This window comes from Mauremys mutica, chromosome 1 (genome assembly GCF_020497125.1).
Source record: "Mauremys mutica isolate MM-2020 ecotype Southern chromosome 1, ASM2049712v1, whole genome shotgun sequence".
Taxonomy (NCBI): Eukaryota; Metazoa; Chordata; order Testudines; family Geoemydidae; genus Mauremys; species Mauremys mutica.
In genome coordinates, this window is record NC_059072.1 from 92,091,666 (window position 1) to 92,114,372 (window position 22,707).

General features: G+C 49.3%; 1 protein-coding gene across 2 annotated transcripts in view; it reads right to left on the reverse strand.

Annotated features, from left to right (window-relative positions):
• Nucleotides 1–2,602: 2,602 nt before the first annotated feature.
• Nucleotides 2,603–22,707, reverse strand: part of ZC3H7B (zinc finger CCCH-type containing 7B) — a 64,178-nt gene continuing 44,073 nt past the window's right edge. For both annotated transcript variants that reach the window (XM_044984198.1, XM_044984194.1), the window contains 6 exons: nt 20,388–20,521; nt 14,596–14,701; nt 11,620–11,728; nt 10,260–10,393; nt 9,313–9,476; nt 2,603–8,413 (listed from right to left, as the gene is read on the reverse strand). In XM_044984198.1, coding sequence (XP_044840133.1) covers nt 8,221–8,413; nt 9,313–9,476; nt 10,260–10,393; nt 11,620–11,728; nt 14,596–14,701; nt 20,388–20,521 — 840 coding nt within the window. In that variant the 3' untranslated portion in view covers nt 2,603–8,220. The remainder of the gene's footprint in view (nt 8,414–9,312; nt 9,477–10,259; nt 10,394–11,619; nt 11,729–14,595; nt 14,702–20,387; nt 20,522–22,707) is intronic.

Here is a 22,707-nt window from a genome sequence, read left to right on the forward strand (position 1 = left end):
CGGGACATTTTAGGTATAGAAAAATGTAAACAAAGCAAGAGAGGTTCTGTATTGGCCACAAATGAACCAAAACCTAGAGCATTATATCAAAGAATGAGGCATACGTGAAAAGATATAGAAATGCTCAGTCTAGAAAACCTGACATTTATTCATGAAAATTCAAGACCTTGATCTAAAATAGGTTTAGAGCTATTTGAATATAAAAGACATGCATGTTGTAGTTCTTGATTACTTGCATTTTCCTGAAAATATCTATACTAGAAAACATGCCAAACAAGTCATTAATAAAATGAAATCAATTTTTGCAAGGCATGGCATTCCCAACATAGTAACAACTGATAATGGACCTTAGTTTCAGAGCCAAGAGTTTAAAAGTTTTGCCTTAGCACATCATTTCAAACATATTACATCAAGTCCAGTTTACCCATAATCTAATGGGCTAGTGAAAATTGATGTTAATGGTAAAAAGATTACTAACAAAAAAGCTGAAGAAACAAATACTGATTTATATCTGGCATTATTATAGATCACCGTTACAAGGTTTATCACCTGCACATTTGTTGTTTAACAGAAACAGATTACTTATGTTTAAAAAAGGATATAAAGAAAATAGGAACAGTCAAATTTGTATCAAAAGATTTATTATGATACAAGATTGCATAAACTATCTTATTAGAAACTGAATGATAGAGTATGTCTATATTGGTAGATACTGGGCTCAGAAAGCCACTGTAACAAAAGAGGTAGCACCTCAGTTGTATGATGTCATGACTAATAATGGTCAAGTGTCTAGACAAAATCAGACATTTGCAGTTGTTACCTACAGACCAGACTCAGCTGAAAGAAGAAATGAGGTAGTACAGCACCAAGAAAATGACCTAATTCCTCTACATAGTAAGAGCAACTTCAATAATACAGTAACTCCTCGCTTAACATTGTAGTTCTGTTCCTGAAAAATCCAACTTTAAGCGAAATGTTAAGCAAATCCAATTTCCCCATAAGAATTAATGCAAAGGGGAGGGGGGTTAGGTTCCAGGGATTTTTTTTCCACCATACAAAAAACTATATATTATATAGATATACACACAGTATACGTTTTAAACAATTTAATACTGTTCACTGCTATGATGCTTGTGAAGCTTGGTTGAGGTGGTGAAGTTAGAGGGTAGAAGAGGGAGGGATATTTCTCAGGGAATGCCTTGCTGCTAAATCAGTGGTTCTCAAACTTTTGTACTGGTGACCCCTTTCACATAGCAAGCCTCTGAGTGTGACCCCCCCATATAAATTAAAAATACTTTTTGTATATATTTAACACCATTATAAATGCTGGAGGCAAAACAGGGTTTGAGTTAGAGACTGACAGCTCGCGACTCCCCATGTAATAACCTCATGACCCCCTGAGGAGTCCCGACCCTCAGTTTGAGAGCCCCTGTGCTAAATGATGAACTAGCACTCGGCTGAGCCCTCAAGGGTTAACACATTGTTGTTAATGTAGCCTGGCACTCTACAGGGCAGCACGAACAGGAGGGAGGAGACACAGCGTAGCAGACAGAGACAGACACACACCTTGTGTGTGGGGGGGGAGAGAGAGAGAGATGCACACTGCCCCTTTAAGTAAGCTGACCCATTCTTAAGTGCATTGTCTTTTTAAGTGGATCAGGAAGTTGAGACAGCAGCTGCTGCCCCAGGCTCTCTCTGTCCGTGTGCCCTCCCTGCTCTATATGGAGGAGGAGTAAGCAGGGTGTAGGAGCAGGGGGAGGGAGACACCCTGACATTAGCCCCCCTGCACAGCAAGCAGGAGGCTCAGGGAGCATCTCCAAGACAGGGGGCTGGAGCAGCACATGGCAGTGGGGGGAGGGTCAGCTACAGTTGTTAGCCTGCTGGCAGCTGCAGCACAAGGAACTTAGGGGAGCAGGGAGCTGATAGGGGGGCTTCCAGTCCACCCTGGTTCCAAGCCCCCATCAGCTAGCTGCAACAGGCTGCTCTTTCTGCAAGCAGTGGACAAAGCAGGCGGCTGTCAAACGATGTTAGAAGGGAGCATCGCACAACTTTAAATGAGCATGTTCCCTAATTGATCAGCAATGTAACAACGAAACAACATTAACCGGGACAACTTTTAAGTGAGGAGTTACTGTACAGCAAAAATAGAATTTAGATGGCCACTGCATCAAAGAAGATCTGTCAAGACAATTCTGATATGAATACATTTGTATTAAAAAACTAAAAGACAGATGTGGTGTTACTGGGGATTTAAGAGAGTGAATAGAATGTCCAGGGCGTGGGAGTGACTACTGGAGAAGGCTGCTGGTCTTTGGTTAGACTGATAGATTGGCCTGAGTTCAGATGCTCTATATATACACGTTACCTATGTCTCTAATAAAGACTACTGTTAAGCTACTAGCAATGAATGATTATTAAGTGGATACTAGTGGATTACTTGGATATAAACCACAGCAGGTGTCCTTCAATTCCATCCCCCCACCCCTCCCACACCACTCTCTCTCTGTAGCAGCAATATCATTTACCAAGGCAGCCTTACCAAGAAAGCCCAATAATGCCTTTCACAAACTCTTTGCAACATAGATACGCAAGTCATCTGGAGAGGGTTTAAAGTGCACACTTTTATTTTCTATTACAAAGGCTAAAAGAAGCAAGTTTGTTTTAAGAACAAAAACAAAATTGTTAAAACATCTACATTATTATCTTGGTACTAGACCTTATGAAAGGTACTAAGGTTTTCTTTAATAGTAAAGCGTGGTATTCTTAAATTATATTAATACAGAGACATTTTAAAGGACTCCATCTCATTACTAGCCAACTTAGAACTGCAGCAGCCCCTTGCGATTTTTCCCTTTCACATGCCAAGAGCACGTCCATTTCTGACACACTGTTCATATGAGCTGATTTGTTGTTGTTTTTTGCTTCAAACAACTTCACAAATCCCTCCCTTCACTTGAAAGGATTGGGAGAAGGATTTGTATTATATCTCTCAGCATTTAACAAGCTGAACTAAATCAAAGTCTGGTGTGTGTGTTGGAGGGTTTTGGTTTTTATAAATAAAGGGACAAGATAACATTTTGTAATGTAAAAAAAAAGTTAACGGCGCTCATTAGCCCTCAGATTTGTTTCCTTGCTGAAAATCCTCCCCTTAGTCCCCACACTGCACAGGCTAGATTGTTATTGTAAGAGGAGAGAGTGCTTGGTTCGTGGTAGGGTTCCCTTAGAACACTGGAGCTTATGGGTTTAATTATCGCAGAGCTGCTAGTGCTGAGTATTTTTGGTGAGGTGAAATATCACACTGAAAAAAAGTGATAAGTGAAAGAAAACGAGGGGTCAAATCTGGAGTCTCCTGCCCTTTACATACATATAAACAAGCTTTTAATCATAACTTTACTCGTTAGCGAAGCACCTGAATGTTCTTTCACTAGGGTGGGGTAGGAAGGTCATCACCGGAGGGCTTTCAGAGGCGTGATGAGGAAAACCTGTTCCAGCTTGAACTTTATACCTGTCTATAAACTCCTCCCTTCCTCCTCCTTTCTGCCACCCCAGCTGGGGGGGGAGGGAGGGGAAGCCTTCACATTTAAACAGGAGATGCTGCATTTCCTGGACTGAGTCCTTTTCCTTTACCCTCATTAAAAAAGATTCCTTTGATACCACACACATATATAATATTATATAGAGCGATATATTTAATACCTGTGTATATATGCTTCACAGGGGTCACATATATACACACTAAAACAAGTCTGTGACAAAATACTGCAACACCACAGATCAGGTTATCATATCTGGGAAAACAAAAATAGATACGCAATGCTCATGAGCATCCCCACCCCCTTTGCCCCCATAACAATAGCCCCTCCCCCCAGCTAACACTATCAGTCTGGAGAAGAGTGGGTGCAGAGCAGTTATTTTGATTAAAGAGAAGGGACATTAGCCCGCTCCATAATCTAAACAAATTATCAACTCTTAAGTCCCGGCGCAGCAAACGCGACAATTACACTGTAAATGCAGATTTGTTTTTAAAGTAAAAAACAAGCATTTCCCCTCCCCCCCCCACCCCCGATTAATTTTTCCTCTCTTCTCCCCTGCACACGTCGCTGCCACCACTCCAACAAACATGGTACAAGCCTACGCACTGGTGTGAATCTCACTTTTTTGGTCAATTCTGCAGAGGGAGTGACCGGCTGAACACCCGTTGGTAAAGCAGGGATTAGACAGCTACAAAGGGGGGGGCGGGGGTGAAGGGAAGGCTGGATGAGCTCATTTAGCAGCAGCTGGGTTCCTGTTACTTTGCTTAATCCAGGGTCACAGCAATTCTATACATTAGGAGTATACGTGGCAAAACAGAAGACAAGCATCCCTCTCCCTTGCCATCTAGCCTTTACAATTTCAGTGCTTGAGACAATGAAACGTACGTCCCAGGAGATGAGGTGCCCAGTTTCAAATCTGAACAGAAATCGCGCCTCACCCGGTCGGTGGAAACAAATACAGCATCAGCCTGCTCATAAACCATGGACATCGGGAGGCAGATCAGTGGAGCAAGGATCTTTCCAGCTGCTCTGCCGTCTCCTTGGGGCATGCAAGAAAAAGCATCCTCCCTTCTCCCATCTCTCTATCATAAACAACGAATACATACTCAATCTCTCTGCTTCTAGTGCCACTTCCAGGCCAGGACCCCAAAGAGTGGTACACACACACACACTAATGAATTAAGCCTCATATCGTTATCATCACAATTTGGCAGAGGGGAAAACAAGCATGAAGGGGCTAGCGGTTTGTCCAGGGGACCCAGTGACTTAACAGCAGTGGCTGAAAAGACCAGACCCCAGATCTCCTCATTAATACTCCCAGGCTCTAACCACTATGCAGGCGCTAAGCCAGCTGCCTATGAGTTGTGTACATCCAGAGTTAGGTCTGTAAATAAAGATGCCAGCTGCCAATTCAGTATCTCCCACATATTGCTCCCTACCTAATAGCTCTTGTCTAGGGACACAGGTGTCCTCAGAGGTGGGGTGAAGAAAAGGGGACCCAACGCTGCTGAACCACCATGCAAAATACAGCCACGTTTTATTGATTGTGCATACAGCACCGGAGGGCTCTGACTTCTCACAGGCAAAACAATCTCATGAGACCCTATACAAAAAACTACACACACATTGCTCTAAGAAGGTGGGACTGTTTGTTCTTCAGCCGATGGTGCTGTATCAAACTACGTACACACATGCACACTCTATTAAACTGTAATCAGAGTGAGAGATAGGGAGGCAGATGTCAGCGTGCCCACTCCCCAGTGACAGGTGGACCAGGATGAGGCACAAAGCTGACCCCAGAGAAACTCTGGGGTGTTGGCATAAGCTCATTATTGCCATTAGAAATACTGAGATCCTGACTCAGTGGAGTTATATTTGAGACTCTACTCCGCACCCTAGCTTGGCCAATCGGGTTCCTCCATTTGAGCTGCCCTGTTTTAAACACAATTTATATCGTTCCAGTATTGGAGATAGAAAATCCTGCGAGACGTCCCACCACCACTCCTCAAATTAACAAGGCAAGAGTGCAGGTGGTATAGTAGGCACTATGGACAGTCTCTGCCATCTTCTTAACATATCCCTGCATCAATCCCACCCCACCCAAATGATGTGAAATCACCCCAGCTTGCCGACAGACAGCATGTGTTGGGCCACATCACAGACCTTCCCTCTGGAGCCACACATGCCACATGCACTAATGAATCCCCTCAGCTAGGCTCACTGGAGAATGGTACCAACTCTGACAGGAACAGCATTCAGCGGGGCCACTTCATTTGGCAACACTAGCTTCACTTACAGCTGACACAGTCTAAGGGCTGGTCTACAGTGGAAACATACAGCTGTACAGCTACAACTCTCGGAGTGTGAAAATTCCACCCCCCTGAGAAACGCAGCTATGCCAACCTAACCCCCGGTGTAGACAATGCTAAGGCGACAGAAGAATTCTTCCATTGTCCTAGCTCTCCCCTCTTAGGGAGGTGGGTGATCAATGCCAATGGGAAAACCGCTCCTGTCAGCGTAGGTAGTGTCTACACTGAAGCACTACAGCGGCGCAGCTGCAACTTTGCCCCAGTAGCATTTTCAGTGTAGACATACCTTGAGTGTCAACTGCTCCCCCTAGAGCTGACCTAATTCAAAATGCAAGTCAGCACAATACCAGCAGCAGACTTGACAGCTGTTCCCTCTCTTGCTCCATGAGGCGAGGTGGGGTGATTCTATCAGAGGCTCCCCTGCGCACCTGAATGTTCCCATGGCAAAGAGGCACTCCTCTATTCTTCCTGCCGGCAGGGGCCAGCTTGCTGAAAAATGACACTACTTGCAGCACTGGAAGTCTAGTGACGGGAGGGAGGCACAAAAGCCTAGAAGCCAGTTTAAACGCAATGTTCATAATGATTTAAAAAAAAACAAAACAATCAGAAAAAACACACTTCCCACTGCTGAACTTTCCCCACCAAAAAACCAAGATGTAACCTGATGGGGACACTGGGGCTGGGTGGTTATGTGTTTCTATTTACCCAGAGGGACCCTCATATTACAAATATGATCTTCCTCTTCTCTTCCAGACAGTTGTTGGATATTTTATCCTCTGTTTGACAAAGGATACAGGAAGAATTAATTTCCTTTTTCTTTTCGGGGAGGGGAGGGGAGACTGCAAGGGGACACACAGTCAAAGTAAAAATCACATGCTAGGAACAAACATTCTCCTTACTTGCATTAATAAACTGGCTTCAGTTTAACAATCTAAAAGAACCTTTAAAATTGGCTTCTTCAGCATGCTATTGATTTGTGTTTTGCACGTCACTCAGCTCCAAACTACCCTGGTCAGTTTTGTCTTCCATTTCTAGTTAGCTTTGTTTTCTGGTTCCCATGCACTCGTCAAATGCTACTGAGTGTGATTTTGCAACACTGAAAGAGAAGGTTTCAACCCCCACCAGCAACTACACTGTATTAATTTCAATCGCGAAATCATTTCCAAACGCATTCTTTGTCAAACACACACTCTGAATTTTGGATCTATGCTACTTGAGTGTCCTTGAATTGATTTATGCCCACTTCCTCTGACAGCACCTTCAGCCTCTACAGACAAAACCCGTATCCAAGTAACCAAGTATATAGACTATTTAAAGACGTAATCCCCGAAGCAGAAGCTGACTGACTTTACACTGCTGACAAAGAAAAATACAAGCTCCTTTTCTGTTACTTACTTTTTTCTACTGATCCCAAGGCCCAGAGCACACAGATGACAACAGCACCATAGTATTAGCTATACCCTGTGGAGGGACTCAGTCTTACTTACATAATCACACTAGTTTAAATAAAAAAAAAAAAAAATCTGCACTCTCTTCTGTCAAATGACCCATTACTAGTTTGCTTTTTGGATACAATCAATAGTAACAGCAAAAAAGTTATCCATGATCACTTTCAAACTGCCCCTTCTGCAAAAAGCACCCTGGTTGCTTTCTCAGCTATGCTCCTTGCACCCATGTATGGGGGAGGCTAGACAGCCGTTACCCTCCTCAGCTGTTGTGTGCCTCAGGGGAAGACTTGGGATGTAATTTTGCTCCTTTGCAGTCATCCACAGCAGCTAACAGGCCGGGTGTTTTAAAACCAATGTTTTAAATCACATGGATTTAAAGGCTTTCCTCACCTGCATCTCAGCTACAATTGTTTTTTTATATTGTTCTTCCAGGAGAGCGTGAAAGAGAAGGGGAATTTGCTCCATCCTATGGAGGAGAATGAGCACAGAGGACTGCAGACACCTATGCTCCAGTAACCCTGCCCCCTCTCTCAGCTCCCCCTCTCAGCTGCATTCATGACACTGCAATGTCCCAGAAAACCTCCCAGCCACACTTAGAGTCTAGAGATGGGGAATTAAAAGGAAAAGATTTTCTCTCTCTCATGCCCAACTGTGTTCATTCCTTTCAATTAAAGAAAGAAAAAAAAAAAAAGGTGGGCAGAGAATAAGGAAAGAAAAGAGAAGATAGAAAAGAAACTTTATGAGCACAGCGTTCACTGGCCACAGAAGAATCGGGTCAGTTTCATTCACCACTGGAAAATCATATTGGTAATCTTGAAACAAAGGGAAAAAAAAAGTTCTCCTTGTGAGACATGTCTCAGTTGCCCTACCACAGCCTCACCCTTTGAAAACTTGCTTCTGTTTTTCCAGTCAACAGGTCCCCCCACCCCACTATACGCCGTCCCGCAATAGGAAGTTGTATTTGCCGAAGTCGTCATCCTTGGGGCACAGCAGCATGTCCTTGCGAGCTTTGGCCAGTTTCTGCTTCAGTACCTCCCGCCGGTCCAACCACTCGGTCAGCTCGTCCTGGCCATGAGCACAGCGACACTTATCCCCCTCAGGGCAGGCCTTGGTCTTCTGGAACCTGCCAGGAGAGAAACACAACTCACTGGACTATTTTATTTTTAAGGGGCAGGGTTTAAAGGGTTGCTCCGTTTCTCTAGCATGGACATTGTGCTGGATTCTAAGGCACTTTACAAACGGTCTTCCTGTATCGGGCTCATTCTCTGAATGCAGAAATGTAGCCCATCACCTCTGGGGTGAAGCCTGGAGGTTGTTTAACAGAGTACAGCAATAACAGTTTTGGCCAAGAAGAGACATACCCATACCCAACTGAGACTAGAAGGGAATTTAGGGCTGCAGAATGAAATGACAAGTTAGAACTGGGCTAACATTTAGGGTTGGACAGCTCTACTCTTGAAAAAAATGCCATGGAATCTTGAAACAGACATGAGTGATCAGGACCTCCGTTTTCTACTTCACCTCCAGCAGCACAATGCCTCCTATCATCATCTTGAGGCATGGACAAAAGAGAGAAGGGCACTCTAGAGAGACACTAAACCCACTTACTGAAGCAGCTGGGTTTCCCAAAGAGATGTCTCAGACAAGCAAGGATCCAGCCATGCTCTGATTAGCTTGTGAGATCTGACGTCACCAGAGTCATGGGTGGCATGGCTGTTGGGTTAAAGGTTTCATTTCCCAAAGTATAGACAGACCACGTGAGACTGAAGAAGCATCACTCATGCCTTTGAGCTTTGTAATTTATCACTTTTAGGTGGGGGAAACTGGTGTGAGCTCGATTCTGAAGCATTATTGGAGGGGGTGTTCCCAATAACATCTCCCACTTTTCGACCTCCACAGAACTCCCCCAAGCTGCAGTTCCTTGAGGCTCCCCTTTTAGGAGGAGAGTGACTCGGTACCAGGTCTGCTGTCCTCTCACCAGCAGCAAACCCGTGTGGAACGGAGGTGTGGCGCACGCGGTACCTGTCACAGAGCCGGAATTCGCCCATGGGGAAGCGGTAGTTCCAGCAGCTAGAGTCGTTGTCAGAGGTGAAGACCTTCTCCTTATGCTTCTCTGACTGGATGTGTTGCTGCCATTGCTTCTTGCTGTTACTGTTCTTCCCGCACAGCCAGCAGTGGTATCCCATCTAACCAGCACAGACAGAGCAGCCCATTAGCAGTGCCCACACTGACCTTCCCAGCACTGGGGAGTGGAGAGGAAGGGATGTCCCCTCTCCGCCAGAGCATCCAGGGTCTCCCCACTCGACCCAGCACCTCCCTCTCCTGACACATCAGTGTTGGGAACATCAAACTGTTGGCCACAGGGGACAGGACTGGATTCTTTGTCTGAGCCCACCAGTATCACTCCTTATAACAGCCATAGGAGGGATTGTTGAGCAATTAGATATGGATTCTCCAGACCTCAGTGGCCTGCCCATCCCCCCTCCCCATACCTCTCCTCTGCCACACATTAGTACGCTGCCTCTGCAGTCTCCCCCTACTTCTCTTCCCACCCATTGGTGGGCCAGTTACACCCCCACAGATCTCTCACCCCCAACCCAATTCTTTTCAAAATGGCCAGCCGTGGCTTTGCCATTCCAGGGCTCCAGGGACGGGCGGGAGCCCAGGAAGCAGGAGTTCATGCGTAAGATACAGTTTCAGCCGACTCTTGGATAAAAACATGTTTAACTGACAGAAAAGTCCTGGAGCAGCCTTGCTGACCCATGCCTATGCCCTCCCGCCTCATCACTGCTACCCTGGCTGCCCTCCTCCTAGCTGGCAAAGATCACAGGCTCTTTCCCAAGGGGGTGTTCCAACATCACTGGATTTCCAGTCAGCCCAGTCTCCTCTCAAGAGACTCCTGCAGGGAAGCACAGGAGAGAAGGGGAGATGTCAGAATGAGGAAAGGGAGGAGGAAGGAGAGGTATTACCATGATGTCAGCGTAGTCGGTGGGCATCTGGATCTGCTTCTCTCCTTCACGCGACGTGAGTGGTGTTCCCTCTCCTGGCTTCCCAGGGTTGTGTTTCTTTAGCCACATGTCATAGGTCTGCTGCATATCCAATACTGCGAGGAGGGAATCAGTCAGGTCAGCCAGGCAACTCACCTACCCACCCACTATGGACACACTCAGAACAAGAGACCTGTACAGACCTGGTGTTCTGAGTGTGCAGCCCCCTCCCCCTTCCTTCAGTTACAGACACTCCTTCTGCAGTGTGGTTACTGCCTCTGGTGAGAGGCTGGGTAGAGAAATCTCATTCCTTGGTCTTGGGGAGGGAGGCAGAGTTCTGAAACCTACAGGGTACTGTGATGGCAGCTTTTATAAATACTAAAGAGAGAAGGAAGGAGGGCAAAGAGTTAGCGATCCTTCTGGACTTCACACCCACGAGGAGGTGCCAGATCAGATCTGAGCCTGGTCCCTCTCACTGGGTAGCTCACCTCCTGCTGCAACAAAGCAGGAGACGAAACAAAACAAAGTAGTAGTTTGTTTGGGTTTCAAATGTTGTGATTTTCTAAGCAAAATATTTATTCAAACTGACATTTTCTTCAGAAACAAAGTATCCAAACACCGATGGGGACATTCTTTTTTGACCACAACTATTCACCAAATTTGACCCAAATTTGTGAATAGTTTTGGAAACCCCCCCCCCCAAAATGAATTTTTTTTAAGCAAAATTGCCATTAGCCAAAGCATTTTGGCCAGCTCTACAACTCATGACACTGGTGGGAGAGTGAGGTAAGCAAGGGGAGAAGAAGAAATTTTGGCCAAGACCACGGGGTGTGGTGCCCACCTACATTTCCAAGAACTATTAACAAGTGAGGACAAGCTTGTCTGTAAGGGGCACTGCCCAACGGGGTCCTCACACAAAGTTCACACCCCTGTGTATGACCTTTCACACAATCAGCAGGGAGTGCTGCAGCCTAGACGTCAGGGACATTAGCAGAACTAGGTGAGAGGCCAGGACAGGCGCAGAGGTCAGGAGTGAGGTGTATGGAGCCAGGGCTTGACTAGCAGAGGAAGAGCAGAGCTGTGGAGCGGGCAGGCGAGAATGGAATAGCCCTGGGTGCAGGACTCGGGTGCGCTGGCGGAAGGGTGATCGCGCAACTGTGTGTGGCTGTTTGAACAGCGCTAGCCCACGCACTAAGTCTCATTTTTCGGAGTAATTTCACCTGCCTGCTGGAAAGGTGGGGGTGCTCGACGTCCTTTCCAGCTCTGGGACGCTGGGGAGAAGAGGTGTAACACACCCTGTGCTCTTCAGCGTCCCTGTTCCTGCCCCCATCTCACCACTCACTTTTATTTTCTTTCATGAAGGTCCACATGTCTCTCTCCTCAGGGCTGTGGGCAAAGGAGCAGTTCCCAACATACTGGCACTTCCTGCCGTTTTGTGCATGGATACACAGCTGTCAAGAGACAGAAAAGAAAACACAGCCCCCGCCACCCCACCCAGACCCTTCTGGTTAGGGAAAGAGAAAGGGGCAGACCAAGCAGCAAAGGCACTGAGCAGGTGATGCTGATCACTCGTGCCTCTTCTCCCTGGGTCCCCTCAGACTTGAGGGAGGAGATCTCTGTATAAAATGTACAGGAGGCTTGAGTTCAGTGACTATCCTCTCACTACCTAGCCACCAAGCCCATGGCTGGCCCGCTTACAGCTAAGGTTACTCATGGAGCCAGGTGAGGTGGTGGAAAGCAAGTTATGCTAACCCAGCAGCGGCGTCTGAAGGGGACTCTCACCCATGTCCTCTCCAGCCTGATGGATGGAGGTCTTGAAGGGGTGGAGAGGCTTTCAGAGGGAATTGGAGAGATGCCCAAGGTGAGTTTAGATTGATTCAGAGCAAAAGTTCCCAATGACAAAACTCTATTAAGAACAGCAAAGAGCTTTCCCTACATACGTCCAGCCCACCTTTTGCTAGTTACCCACTCTCTCCCTTTCCCCCTGTAAAAACAGTCCTACCGAGGAAAGTCTGGAGGGTGGCATGCAGAGCCTCTCTTCTCCATTCATGGCTGTCCTTATGCACAGCCAAAGCAAGCAGCTGGTTGGGGCCCTGCCTCCTTTGCAACCCACCGGCTGACCTTATCTCCCGCTTCACCAGGAAACAGCTCCCTCCCAGAGCCCGTCCCCTCTTCCAGCAACCGGACTGGAAGCGGAGAAAACTTACGGCTGGGTTCCCCCCATTTCAGCAGCTTAGGCCCTGCAAACTGTCAAGCTAGCCCTGACTACGCTGATGGCTGGAATCCAGCCCAGATCAGCAGTGACCCCTGTTGCCCACCAGGAAGCTGCAACGTGGCCCCACATGAAATGAGCAAGGCATGGTATGAAGAAGGGAAACTGCCTTTTGGAAGCATCTGAACGCAGAGGTTTTTGACACTGCAGCCCTTCCGGGGGGGTAGGGGGGGCGGAAGAGGGGGGGGGAGATGAGGGCATGTCTGCCTTGCAAATACCACCCCCGCTGTTGACATACACATTGACCCCCTTGTTGCAGCCTCAGAGAAGGGCCAGGGCCTGAAGGCGTCACTGGAGACATAGCCATTCACTCGCCCGTTGGAAGCGAGAGAGAGAGAGAGACAGACAGCAGCAGGGCCGGGGCAGGAAGCTTGCACTCTTGCTGCCCATGCACTGCCTACTGTGGGAACAAACCGAAGGGTTCACTCCCCAGCAAACACTACCTACCCATGTGCACCTACACAGGAAAGAGAGGAAAAGCCCCCCAGACACTCCAGTGACATCAGTGCCGGCGGCAGCATTTGGGGCCGCAGGTCCAGGACTCCCTCACGAGCTCAGGAAGAATTCAGAGCCACGCCCAAGGCTCTTGTCAGGCCCTTTTCTCAGGACACACTTTACAGACTCACAAAACAAAAGCTGACGCCCTAGAGCACATGTGCTGCCCCCGCCCAGGGGTCCTTCCTTCTGCAGCTCTCCCACTGGGCACCCCCCTTCCTTTAAAAGCCCCGCTGAGCCACATGACAGGCAGGCCGTAGCCCTCTCCTGGCCGTGCCTCCCTGTCATAGGCTCTTTAATGGAGGCACGGTGGAGAAAACAAAGGGATACTCCTTCTGCCAGACACTGGCTCCCATTTCCTGTAGCGCTCATGCCTCCTTTTGCACTACGGGGAATCTTAAAAACAAAACCCCAAGTCAGCTAAGCTGCAAGTCCACACCCTTCTCCTCTCCCCACCCCACAGCTGGAATCTCCCCTGGGTGACATCTCGGCAGCAACTTAGTCTGACCTATCGCCCCCTCCCGCCGCCAACACACACATGATTTTGGCTTTGGGCTGAGAGGGGAGAGACACAAAATCTGATTAGAAACAGACTGAAAAACCCAGGACGGTTTCCCAGAAGTCAGCAGCCACTCTAGGAAGAAACTCCCACTCCCCCAGGCACCGCCTACGACTGCCATGGCAGCACATGGAAATCTTTCATTATGAGGCAACGGAACACACTCAAGCAGCTGAGTGACCCGACTGACTGAGAGATGGCAGGTGCTTTATAGCTACCCTGGCTGTGAGCAGGAGAAGGGGACCCCCAGCATTTTCACATGGGCTCCCCTCTGGCTCTAGATGAAGAGACAGCAGACACCTCTTCACTGAGGGGAGGGGAGCTCTCCGTTAACCATGGCTGGGGCCTGTCCTGATCTCCTTCTCCTTCTCCTCCTGCCCGGAGGCAGAAAGGAGAAGAGCGCTATCCCACCTCCCATCACATGCTGAGCTGGGATTGGGCTTCACAGCTTTTCATGTCACTCTGGGGTTTTAATTTAGGGCGTGGTTTAAAAAAAAAATATCGGTTTTCAAATCACCTTTTAAGTGAGCTGTAAAAACTGGTGGAAGTGGCTGGATTGGAAGCCTAGGAGACTAGTGCGCTCCGTTTACCAGCAGAACAGGTACAGCAAAAGCAGGGACAACACAAGCTTACCCTGTGCCTACTGCCCCACCTGTGACCTGGCAAGGCGTGACTTAAGGAGAAGGGCGAGACCCCGACCCCATCGCCGGCCAGTCCTATAGGCGGTGATGGTGTTAAGAGCAGTGTCAAAAACCTGGTTGCAGGGGTCCTTTCATACCATGCTACGGAGCTGGCTGTTTGAGATGGAACTGATCTCTCTTCGCTTTCAGTTGGTCTCTGCTTTCCACCTGGGTCCACGTCTACCTACCCACCTGTCCATTTACAAAGCACCTGCCCCGCGAGCATCGAAGCACTGGCTCCATGCTCGGTGCATGCAGCATTGCGATAGGAAGGGAGAGGATTCTGGAGCCACGAAGGGGTACAGGGCTTACATCATATTGCTGTGGGAAGTTGCGGATGGAAGGCAGCGGTCGGACGGAAACCCACTTCCTCTTTGCTTTGGACATCACCAGCAGGACACGACGCTCCTTTGTCCAGCTAGGAAATGGGGAGGGGGAAATTAAAACAAAAAGTCAGGAGGGGAAGCAAAGGGGGTTTAAAATATCCCATCAGCACACCAGAACCATCACTCAGCTTGCCCCTTGCACTGGCTGGTAGCCATGTGCTACACTACACCAGACACACCAGAAGAACAGAATGTAGCTCTACAGGGTGAGCCAAAAGGGAGCCTTTCCTCCTGCTTCCCCCCGCCCCCCCTGCTTGTGAGGTGCTGAACACCTCCCACATTCCATCCCCAGGGGTGGCTGAACCAGTCCTGGTCTATGCAGTCTGTAAAAAAACCACACTTCGGGACCCTTCAGGGCGAGAGCTGCTGTAGAACTACAGGTCCTTACACACAGACACGGCACTGTGAACAAGATCCTACAGTTAGGCAGATCACTCTTCCACAATGTCCTACAAAAAGGATCTGAAGAGGGTATTGTGGCAAAAAAATCCCAGACAGAGAAATGACATCCCAGGAAGGGAAAGCAACCGTCCCTCTCTATGTGGCACTGAGGAGACCTCTCCTAGAGCGCCGCATTCACAGAACAAGGCAGACAAATTGGATGCCTTTCAGAGAAATGCAACAAAAATGATCAAAGGGCTCATTTAAAAAGGATGTAAAGTATACACCATGGCTAAATTTACAACCAATGGTGATAGGATTGCCGTCTACAAACAGCTGACGTCTGGAAACAAGTTTGGAGGAGAATTGTTTTGGGTGCTCCAGCTTAGTATAGCTAGGAGAGATGGGATGAACTGAACAAAGGGAAAATGGAGGCTCCCTCTACCCTAGCTTGTAAGCTCCTAGAGAGGGGACTGTTTTTCTCTCTGCAAAGTGCCATGCCCAAAGAGGACCCTGCATACAAATGATAAATAATAGAACCTGACTGCAGAAAAAACCCAGTCACCTACCTTTTCGTAACTGTTGTTCTTCTTCAAGATGTGTTGCTCATATCCATTCCATTCTAGGTGTGTGCGCACCCACACGCACAGTCGTCAGATATTTTTGCCTTAGCGGTATCTGTAGGGCCGGCTGTGGCACCCCTTGAGTGCCGCACTCATGTGCTGGTATATTAGGCGCCGCTGGCCCTATGCCCTCTGAGTTACTTCTTGCTGACTACTCCGACAGAGGGGTAGGAGGGCAGGTAATGGAATGGAAATGAGCAACATCTCGAAGAATAATAGTTACAAAAAGGTAGGCAACCGTTTTTCCTTCTTCGAGTGCTGGCTCGTGTCTATGCCATTCTAGGTGACTCACAAGCAGTATCAATGGAGCTGGGCTCCGAGTTCAAGGTCTTGCAGCTTGCAGCACTGGTCTGCCAAAGCCAGCGTCATCTTGAGCCTGCTGGGTAAGCGCATACTGAGACGCGAACGTGGGGACAGATGACCGGGTAGCGGCCCTACAGATCTCTTGGATTGGCACCTGTGCCAGGAAGGCCGCTGACACTTGCGCCCTAGCCGAGTGTGACGTCACGACTGCTGGTGGAGACACCTTGGAAGCAGCCCATGATCCAGGACAAAATCCTCTGAGCAGACACTGGGCCACCTTTCATTCTGCCTGCCACTGCAATGAACAACTGCGCTGACTTATGGAACAGCTTCATTCTATCTACGTAGAAGGCCAGCGCCCTCTTGACGTCCAGGGTGTGTAGCCTGGGCTCCTTATCTGACGTATGAGGCTTTGGAAAGAAGACGGGTAAATATATGTCCTGGCCAGTATGAAACTGGGAAACTACCTTAGGCCGAAACGCCAGGTGTGGTTGTAACTGGACCGTATCCTTGTACGAGACTGTCTAGGACAGCTCTGAAGTAAGGGCCCTGATCTCGGACATCCTGTGGGCCGACGTTATTGCAACCAGGAACGAAGCCTTCCAGGAGAGAAGCAGGAAGCCAGAGGTTCAAAGGGAGGCCCCAGACACTTCAACAACATGAGATTCAGGTCCCAGAGAGGGATGGGATCCTGGACGTGCGGGTAGAGACACTCCAGACCTTTCAAAACCATGCTGTCACATCACAAGCGAAGATCAACCTGCTTTGGAACGGAGGATGGAAAGCCAAGATAGCAGCCAGGTGGACCGATGACAGGGACAAACCTTGGAGTTTGAGGTGCAGCAGATAATCCAGGATCTCCTGCAGTGGGGCCTCCTCGGCTCAGATACGCTGTTCAGAAGCCCAGCACATGAACCTTGTCCATTTGGCCAGGTAAGTCGCGTTGGTGGAGGATTTCCTGCTACTCGGAAAGACCTGCCTGTTTGTCCGTGCTTAGCCATGCGGTAGCCAAGCCGTCAAGTGCAGCGCCACCAGGTTCTGGCGCAAAAGGCTGCCATGGTTCTAGGACAGCAGATCCAGCCAGAGGGACAGCTGCAGCAGGGTGGCTACTGAAAGGCTCAACAACGTGCCGAACAAGTGCTGGCGAGGCCATGCAGGGGCTATTAGGATCATTCTTGCACTGGCTTGATCGATCTTCACAGGGACCCTGTGAGCCAACAGCACTGGCAGGAAAGTAAACATCAGCACCCCCGACCACGGAATGAGAAAGGCGTCTGATAAGGAGCCCCTGTCCATCCCCCAGATCGAACAGAACATGTGGCATTTTCTGTTCTGGAAGATTATGCTGACCATCTCCAGATGGAGTGACCACTCATGGCGAGATGAGAAAGTCCTGCTAAGGTGATCTGCTAGGATGTTCCTAGTTCCAGGCAGGTGCATGGCTATCAGATGAATGGCATGCCACACACAAAAATCTCAAAAGGTGGAGAGTTTCTTGACAAAGGGCCGAAGACTTGGCACCACCCTGCCTGTTGATGTAATACATCGCGGCAGTATTGTCCGTCAGGATCTGCACCACCCTGCCCTTCAGGTGGGGCAAGAAAGTTGCAGAGTATAGCCCTGAGATACTACGTCCAGCACCCAGCAGTCCGCGACCGAACGGTAGGGATGAAGATGGTTGAAGAAAGAACAAGGTGGATCCAGGGAATTGACTGGGGCATCGCTCTCGAGCGCACCTTCAAAATGAGCGTTTCTGGCCCCGGAACACTTTGCCAGGCCGGGCTGGGCAGGTGAGCAGGCGGCGACTATGACTAAAACTTGTGTCTCTATCCCTTCTCCTTGCACACCCCGACGAGGCTGCCAAGGCCTTGGTGATGGGGGCAGCTGAAACTGCTTCCTTGCAGACTGCGGCACATGCATGCCCAGAGAGCGAAGGGTGTCCCAATTGTCCTTTAACCTGTGCAGCCTCACAACAGTCTGCTTTCAAGAGAGACTGTTCTTATCAAATGGGAGGTCTTGGATTGAGGTCTGCAGACTGCCGGCCTGTCCCGAGAGATGAAGCCAGGAGCTGTGCCTCATGACCACCGCGACCACCCTAGCTGCTGAATCCGCCATGTCCCACGCTGTCTGGAGAGAGGCCCTAGCCACCGCGGTGCCTCCTCAACCAGGGTGCCAAATTCCTGGGCCAAACAGTAAGGGAGAGACTCCTTGAACTTATGGAGGAAGTCCCACAAGTTAAAACTGTACCTGCCAGAGAGAGCCTGTTGGTTCGCTGCCTGGAGTTGCAGGCTGGATGTTGAATACATTTTTCTTCCAAACAGGTCCAGTCTTTTGGCTTTTTTATTTTTGAGAGTTGAACTAGTGTGCTCCTGTTTGTCCTTTTTGTTGGCCACAGAGACAACCAGCAAGCCCGGAGGTGGATGGGTATAAAGATACTTGAACCCTTTGGCCAGGATGAAGTACTTCTTTTTGGCCCTTGTGGAGTGGGAGGGATGGATGATGGGATTTGCCAGAGGGCCTTGGCAATTTTCAGGACCCTGTGCCAGGGTAGAGGCTGAGAGAATATCGAACAAGGTGTTCACCTGCTCGGCCATCTCCTCCACTTCTAGGCCCAAGTTCTCAGTTACCCATCGAAGCAGGGCCTGGTGTTTTAAAAACTGTCCAGTGGGCTGGCTCTTGAGGGTCCTGCGACAGCCTCATCCAGGGATAAGGACGACAACTGTACCGCTGGGGGAGGCTCCAGGGCATCATCCCCCTGTTGGGGAGGGGTTTTTTTGGGGTGGGCACTGTCTCCTCTACCCCAACCTCCAAGCAGGTCTCATGCACCAAACCCAGCGCTGCCAGCTGTTGCTCCGAGGTGGCGGCAGATGAGCAGTGCAAAGGGGTCATAGTCATTACTAGCATGCCCCATGCACTCGAATAAGGCCACTGCACTGGCCAATGGCCATGGTGCCAAGGCAGTGCCATAGATGTCAACGCAGCCTCAGGTGCCCAATCGCACCGGTGGGGTCTTGACAAGGGGCTGAACAGCCCTTCCGTGCTGGAGAAATGCCCTTCTGGTGACCACAGTGGGGCCGTCGCCGCCTGTGTCTGCCTGCTGACTGTCGCCACTGGAGACTGGTGTCTGGAGTGGCCGGGGGGGGGAGGGGGGGAGGGAAAAATCGATGCCAGTATCAAGGGGACCAGAATCGCGATAGGGAGTACTCCCACAGGGCAGGCAACCAAGATGTGTGCTGAGAGGATGACTGGCAGGAGGGCGAACGGTGACGGTAGAATGGAGACCAGCGCCTCCCCCTAGGCGATCTGCATTGAGATGGTGGGGACTGTGATTGTGGTGCTGATGACCGAGGGCAAGCCCCAGAGAATCTGGGCTGCGACGCCAGAGATCTGCAGCGCGGAGATGGAGCGCGCTGCCTTATCTCGGGACATTGGTGGAGTTCCACTGCCCCCCGAGGGGTCTTAGCGGCTGGTTTGCCCTTGTAGGCAGACTTTGCCGCTTCTTGTGGCACGGGAGGGCATATCCACATGGCTCCAGAGTGGCCAAAACTGGGTCCTTTGCCCGATGCCCCACGGCCCTTCTTCCCCGGTGCTGGGGAGCCGTGCTGCTTCTTTTTCTTTTTGGGCACCGGCGACGGGGAGCAGTGCCAGGGGTGCACTGAGGCCAAGGTACTAGGTGAGTCTTGGCGGGATGGCTTGGAAGCCGGATGAAGGGCAGCCTCCATGAGGAGAGCCCGCAAACAAATATCCCGCTCTGAGTCCTGGGTCAAAATTCTTTACAAATATGACACTCGTCCTTCACATGTGATTCTAAGCACTTTAGGCAGCTGCTGTGGGGATCACTTACAGGCATAGGCCTGTTACAGTCCGTGCGGGGCTTAAATCTCGGAAACTGGGGCGTGCCCCGCTGGGATTCTAACTTTAACTACACTTAACAGCTACTTAGCAGCAACTACTATGAACAGCTATTTAAAGACCTTAAGGCTCGAAGTCAGAAGAAACGTAATTGCGAGCCCTTGCTATGCAAGGAAAGGAGCTCCAACCAACCACCCCGGACAGTAAAAAGTAATGGAGAGGGCGTATGACTGGTGGCACCTGATATACCGACATATGAGCGTGGCACTCAAGGGGGCGCCACAGCCGACCCTACAGGTACTGCCAAGGCAAACATATCCGACAACTGGGCATGTGGGTGTGTACGCATGTATGACACAAGCAAGCACTCAAAGAATGCTTGCTAATGGTGATGTCTATAAAACTGGAACAGTCTCCCCAAGGGAACAGTCTGCCAAGATGGAAGCCCTCTCAGATATTTCAAAGTAGCCTGTACAAAGCACTGGATAATGAATATATGGCAGGGGGAAATCCTGCACTGAGGCTAAGGGGAGACAGAAGAGAGGACAAGAACACTCACCAGTGGCGGGCTTTGGCACTACAGTACTTGAGGTCCTTGTCTGGCTCCACCACCTGCCCGTTCCTCCAGCATTGGCCACACACAAATTTCATCTGGAGGTCAAAGCTGCTTGACGTCGGAGCCCGGGGGGCAGCCTGTGAAGGATCACATGAAGAAACAGGATTCAGGTACATGGACCTCAACACCTTGCCCCAGTCAGTACTGTGTACAGGCACAGGATCATGCACGCGTTTGCCCTGGGATAGATGCCTTTCCCCATAGGCACTTGTACGCTACAGCAAAGTGCACAGTATAAAAGCCAAGACAGAGGCAGGTTGAGCTCTCATTTGGCAGTACAAGCCATTGGTCCATCAAGATACCAGATTAGATCAAACCACTGGGTCCGTTTAGTCTGGTTTCATACCTCCTGCCATATGATATAGGGCCATTGATCACTCCTGTCTGTAGCCTCTCTCTAACAGTGGCCAAATCCAGGTCTTCAGAGAAAGACACAACCACCTCACAACGCACGTGAACAGGCCACACACACCACTAGTGCTGACTGAGGGTTCAATCTGGGCCCGCTGATGCAGCTGCAGACAAGGGATGGGGATTCATTCGCAGGGAGGGTGGGGGGCATCTAAAATTAATCTCCTGGGGATGCTGTCTATCTGGAGAAAGCAGTTTAAAGTCACAGTTTGGGCCTCTCAGGAGCTCTGTTAGCAGAGGAGGCCCCCCCCCGGGCTGCACTGAATCAACATGTCTCCTGGCCACACTACATCCAGCCACTGCCACCCCCTTTTGGGTCACAGCTGGATGATGTAGGCCCCACCTTGTGCCTCTAAGCTCCATTGTGGGCAGACTTTCCACCCCTGAGGTTCCTGTGCCCTGAGTTGCACAGCCGGACTCAACCCATCAGCCTATTAACCAACACGTGACCCGAAGCCTGAGAATTCACAGGCCTTACATCACGATCCCTAGCTGAAAGAGTCACAAAATGTCCCTAGTCCTTTCATATGCTCTCGAGGGAGGAGGGACGGTCGGTCAGTCATATGATTAAGATACACAATTTGCAATCAAGAGGCCTGAATTCTCTACCTGCCTCTTCCACGCACTTACAGCAGAGTGGCATTTTGAATTTGTACCACTAAACGTGGGCACTTATATCTGCAACAACAGGGAAAACATGATGTTTGAGTCTACAGCTCATTTCCCAAGGAAGAAGCAAATGCAGATGCAAGGAGCTACGCTCAGCAGCCAACCACATGGGGTGCAGCCAAGAATCCAGAGCCAAGGCGAAATTTCCAAAGGAGCGCACCTAGAGGCGAGCAGGCTGTGGAGCCCAATGATTTTGTGCCAGTACATGCGACTGTCTGCCTGTGCCAGCTGTCCCACACTGACTTTCTTATGCTGGGCATTTACCAGAGAGCAGACAGAAGAAAACCATCTCCATGAGCAGCAGGTTTTAGTCAGTTTGCTCAACAGCAATGTGGATCCTAGGGACATTTGGGCCAATATCTGGCAGGTGGTGACGGCAGTCCGAAGGTCCAATGGACAATGCAGAGGCCTCCAGTTGGCAGACTCAGTTCTTCTGATTGAGGCAGATCTGGTGGCATATTCATTTTCACCAGCCCTGCAAGGTCTGCTGTATTATCCTGCCATGTGGTGTATTTCATAACATAACCATGAGATGCAGGTTAGCTCTACCAGACAGGCCAGACTGATGTGTCAGATCCAGAGCATGACTATGTTCAGGGATCTGAGAGGATTAGCTGAAAAATTCTTAACAGCGTCCGGCTGCTATTCCGAGAACTTCAGGCAGGAACTAACCAAACACGTTTTCTGATGCGAGTAGTGTGAAGACCTTGCATATTTACTGACACAATAAGGGTCCAGACACCCCAAGGGGAGAACAAAAAGTTTAAACCCACAAAATAAGCAGTTAAACCAACTGATTTATAGCATAATACAGTACGCAAAATATATCGAGTAAGGTCTTTCATGAAAGCTTGTCTGAACTTGCTGGGTCAGTATGAGATATGTATACAGAAGGTGGTTATGAATCTATGTGTATAGAAAACTGTGCTCAGAATCTGTACTATGACTCCAACTACATCACACAGCTGTGAGCAATCAAGCAGGGAGGGAGGCACCACCCAAGCCAGGTGTTTTTACATGAAACTGGCTTTTTTTTTTTTTTCAACCCAGGAAAAGGCAATGATGGACCATTAGCGTTAATGGGAAGGCACAGAGACAGCCTGGCTATCAAGCCAAGAAGGAATTTCCCCACTCTGGCTAAGCAAGAGTCATCATGGACAGAGAGAAAATAAAAGGGATACCT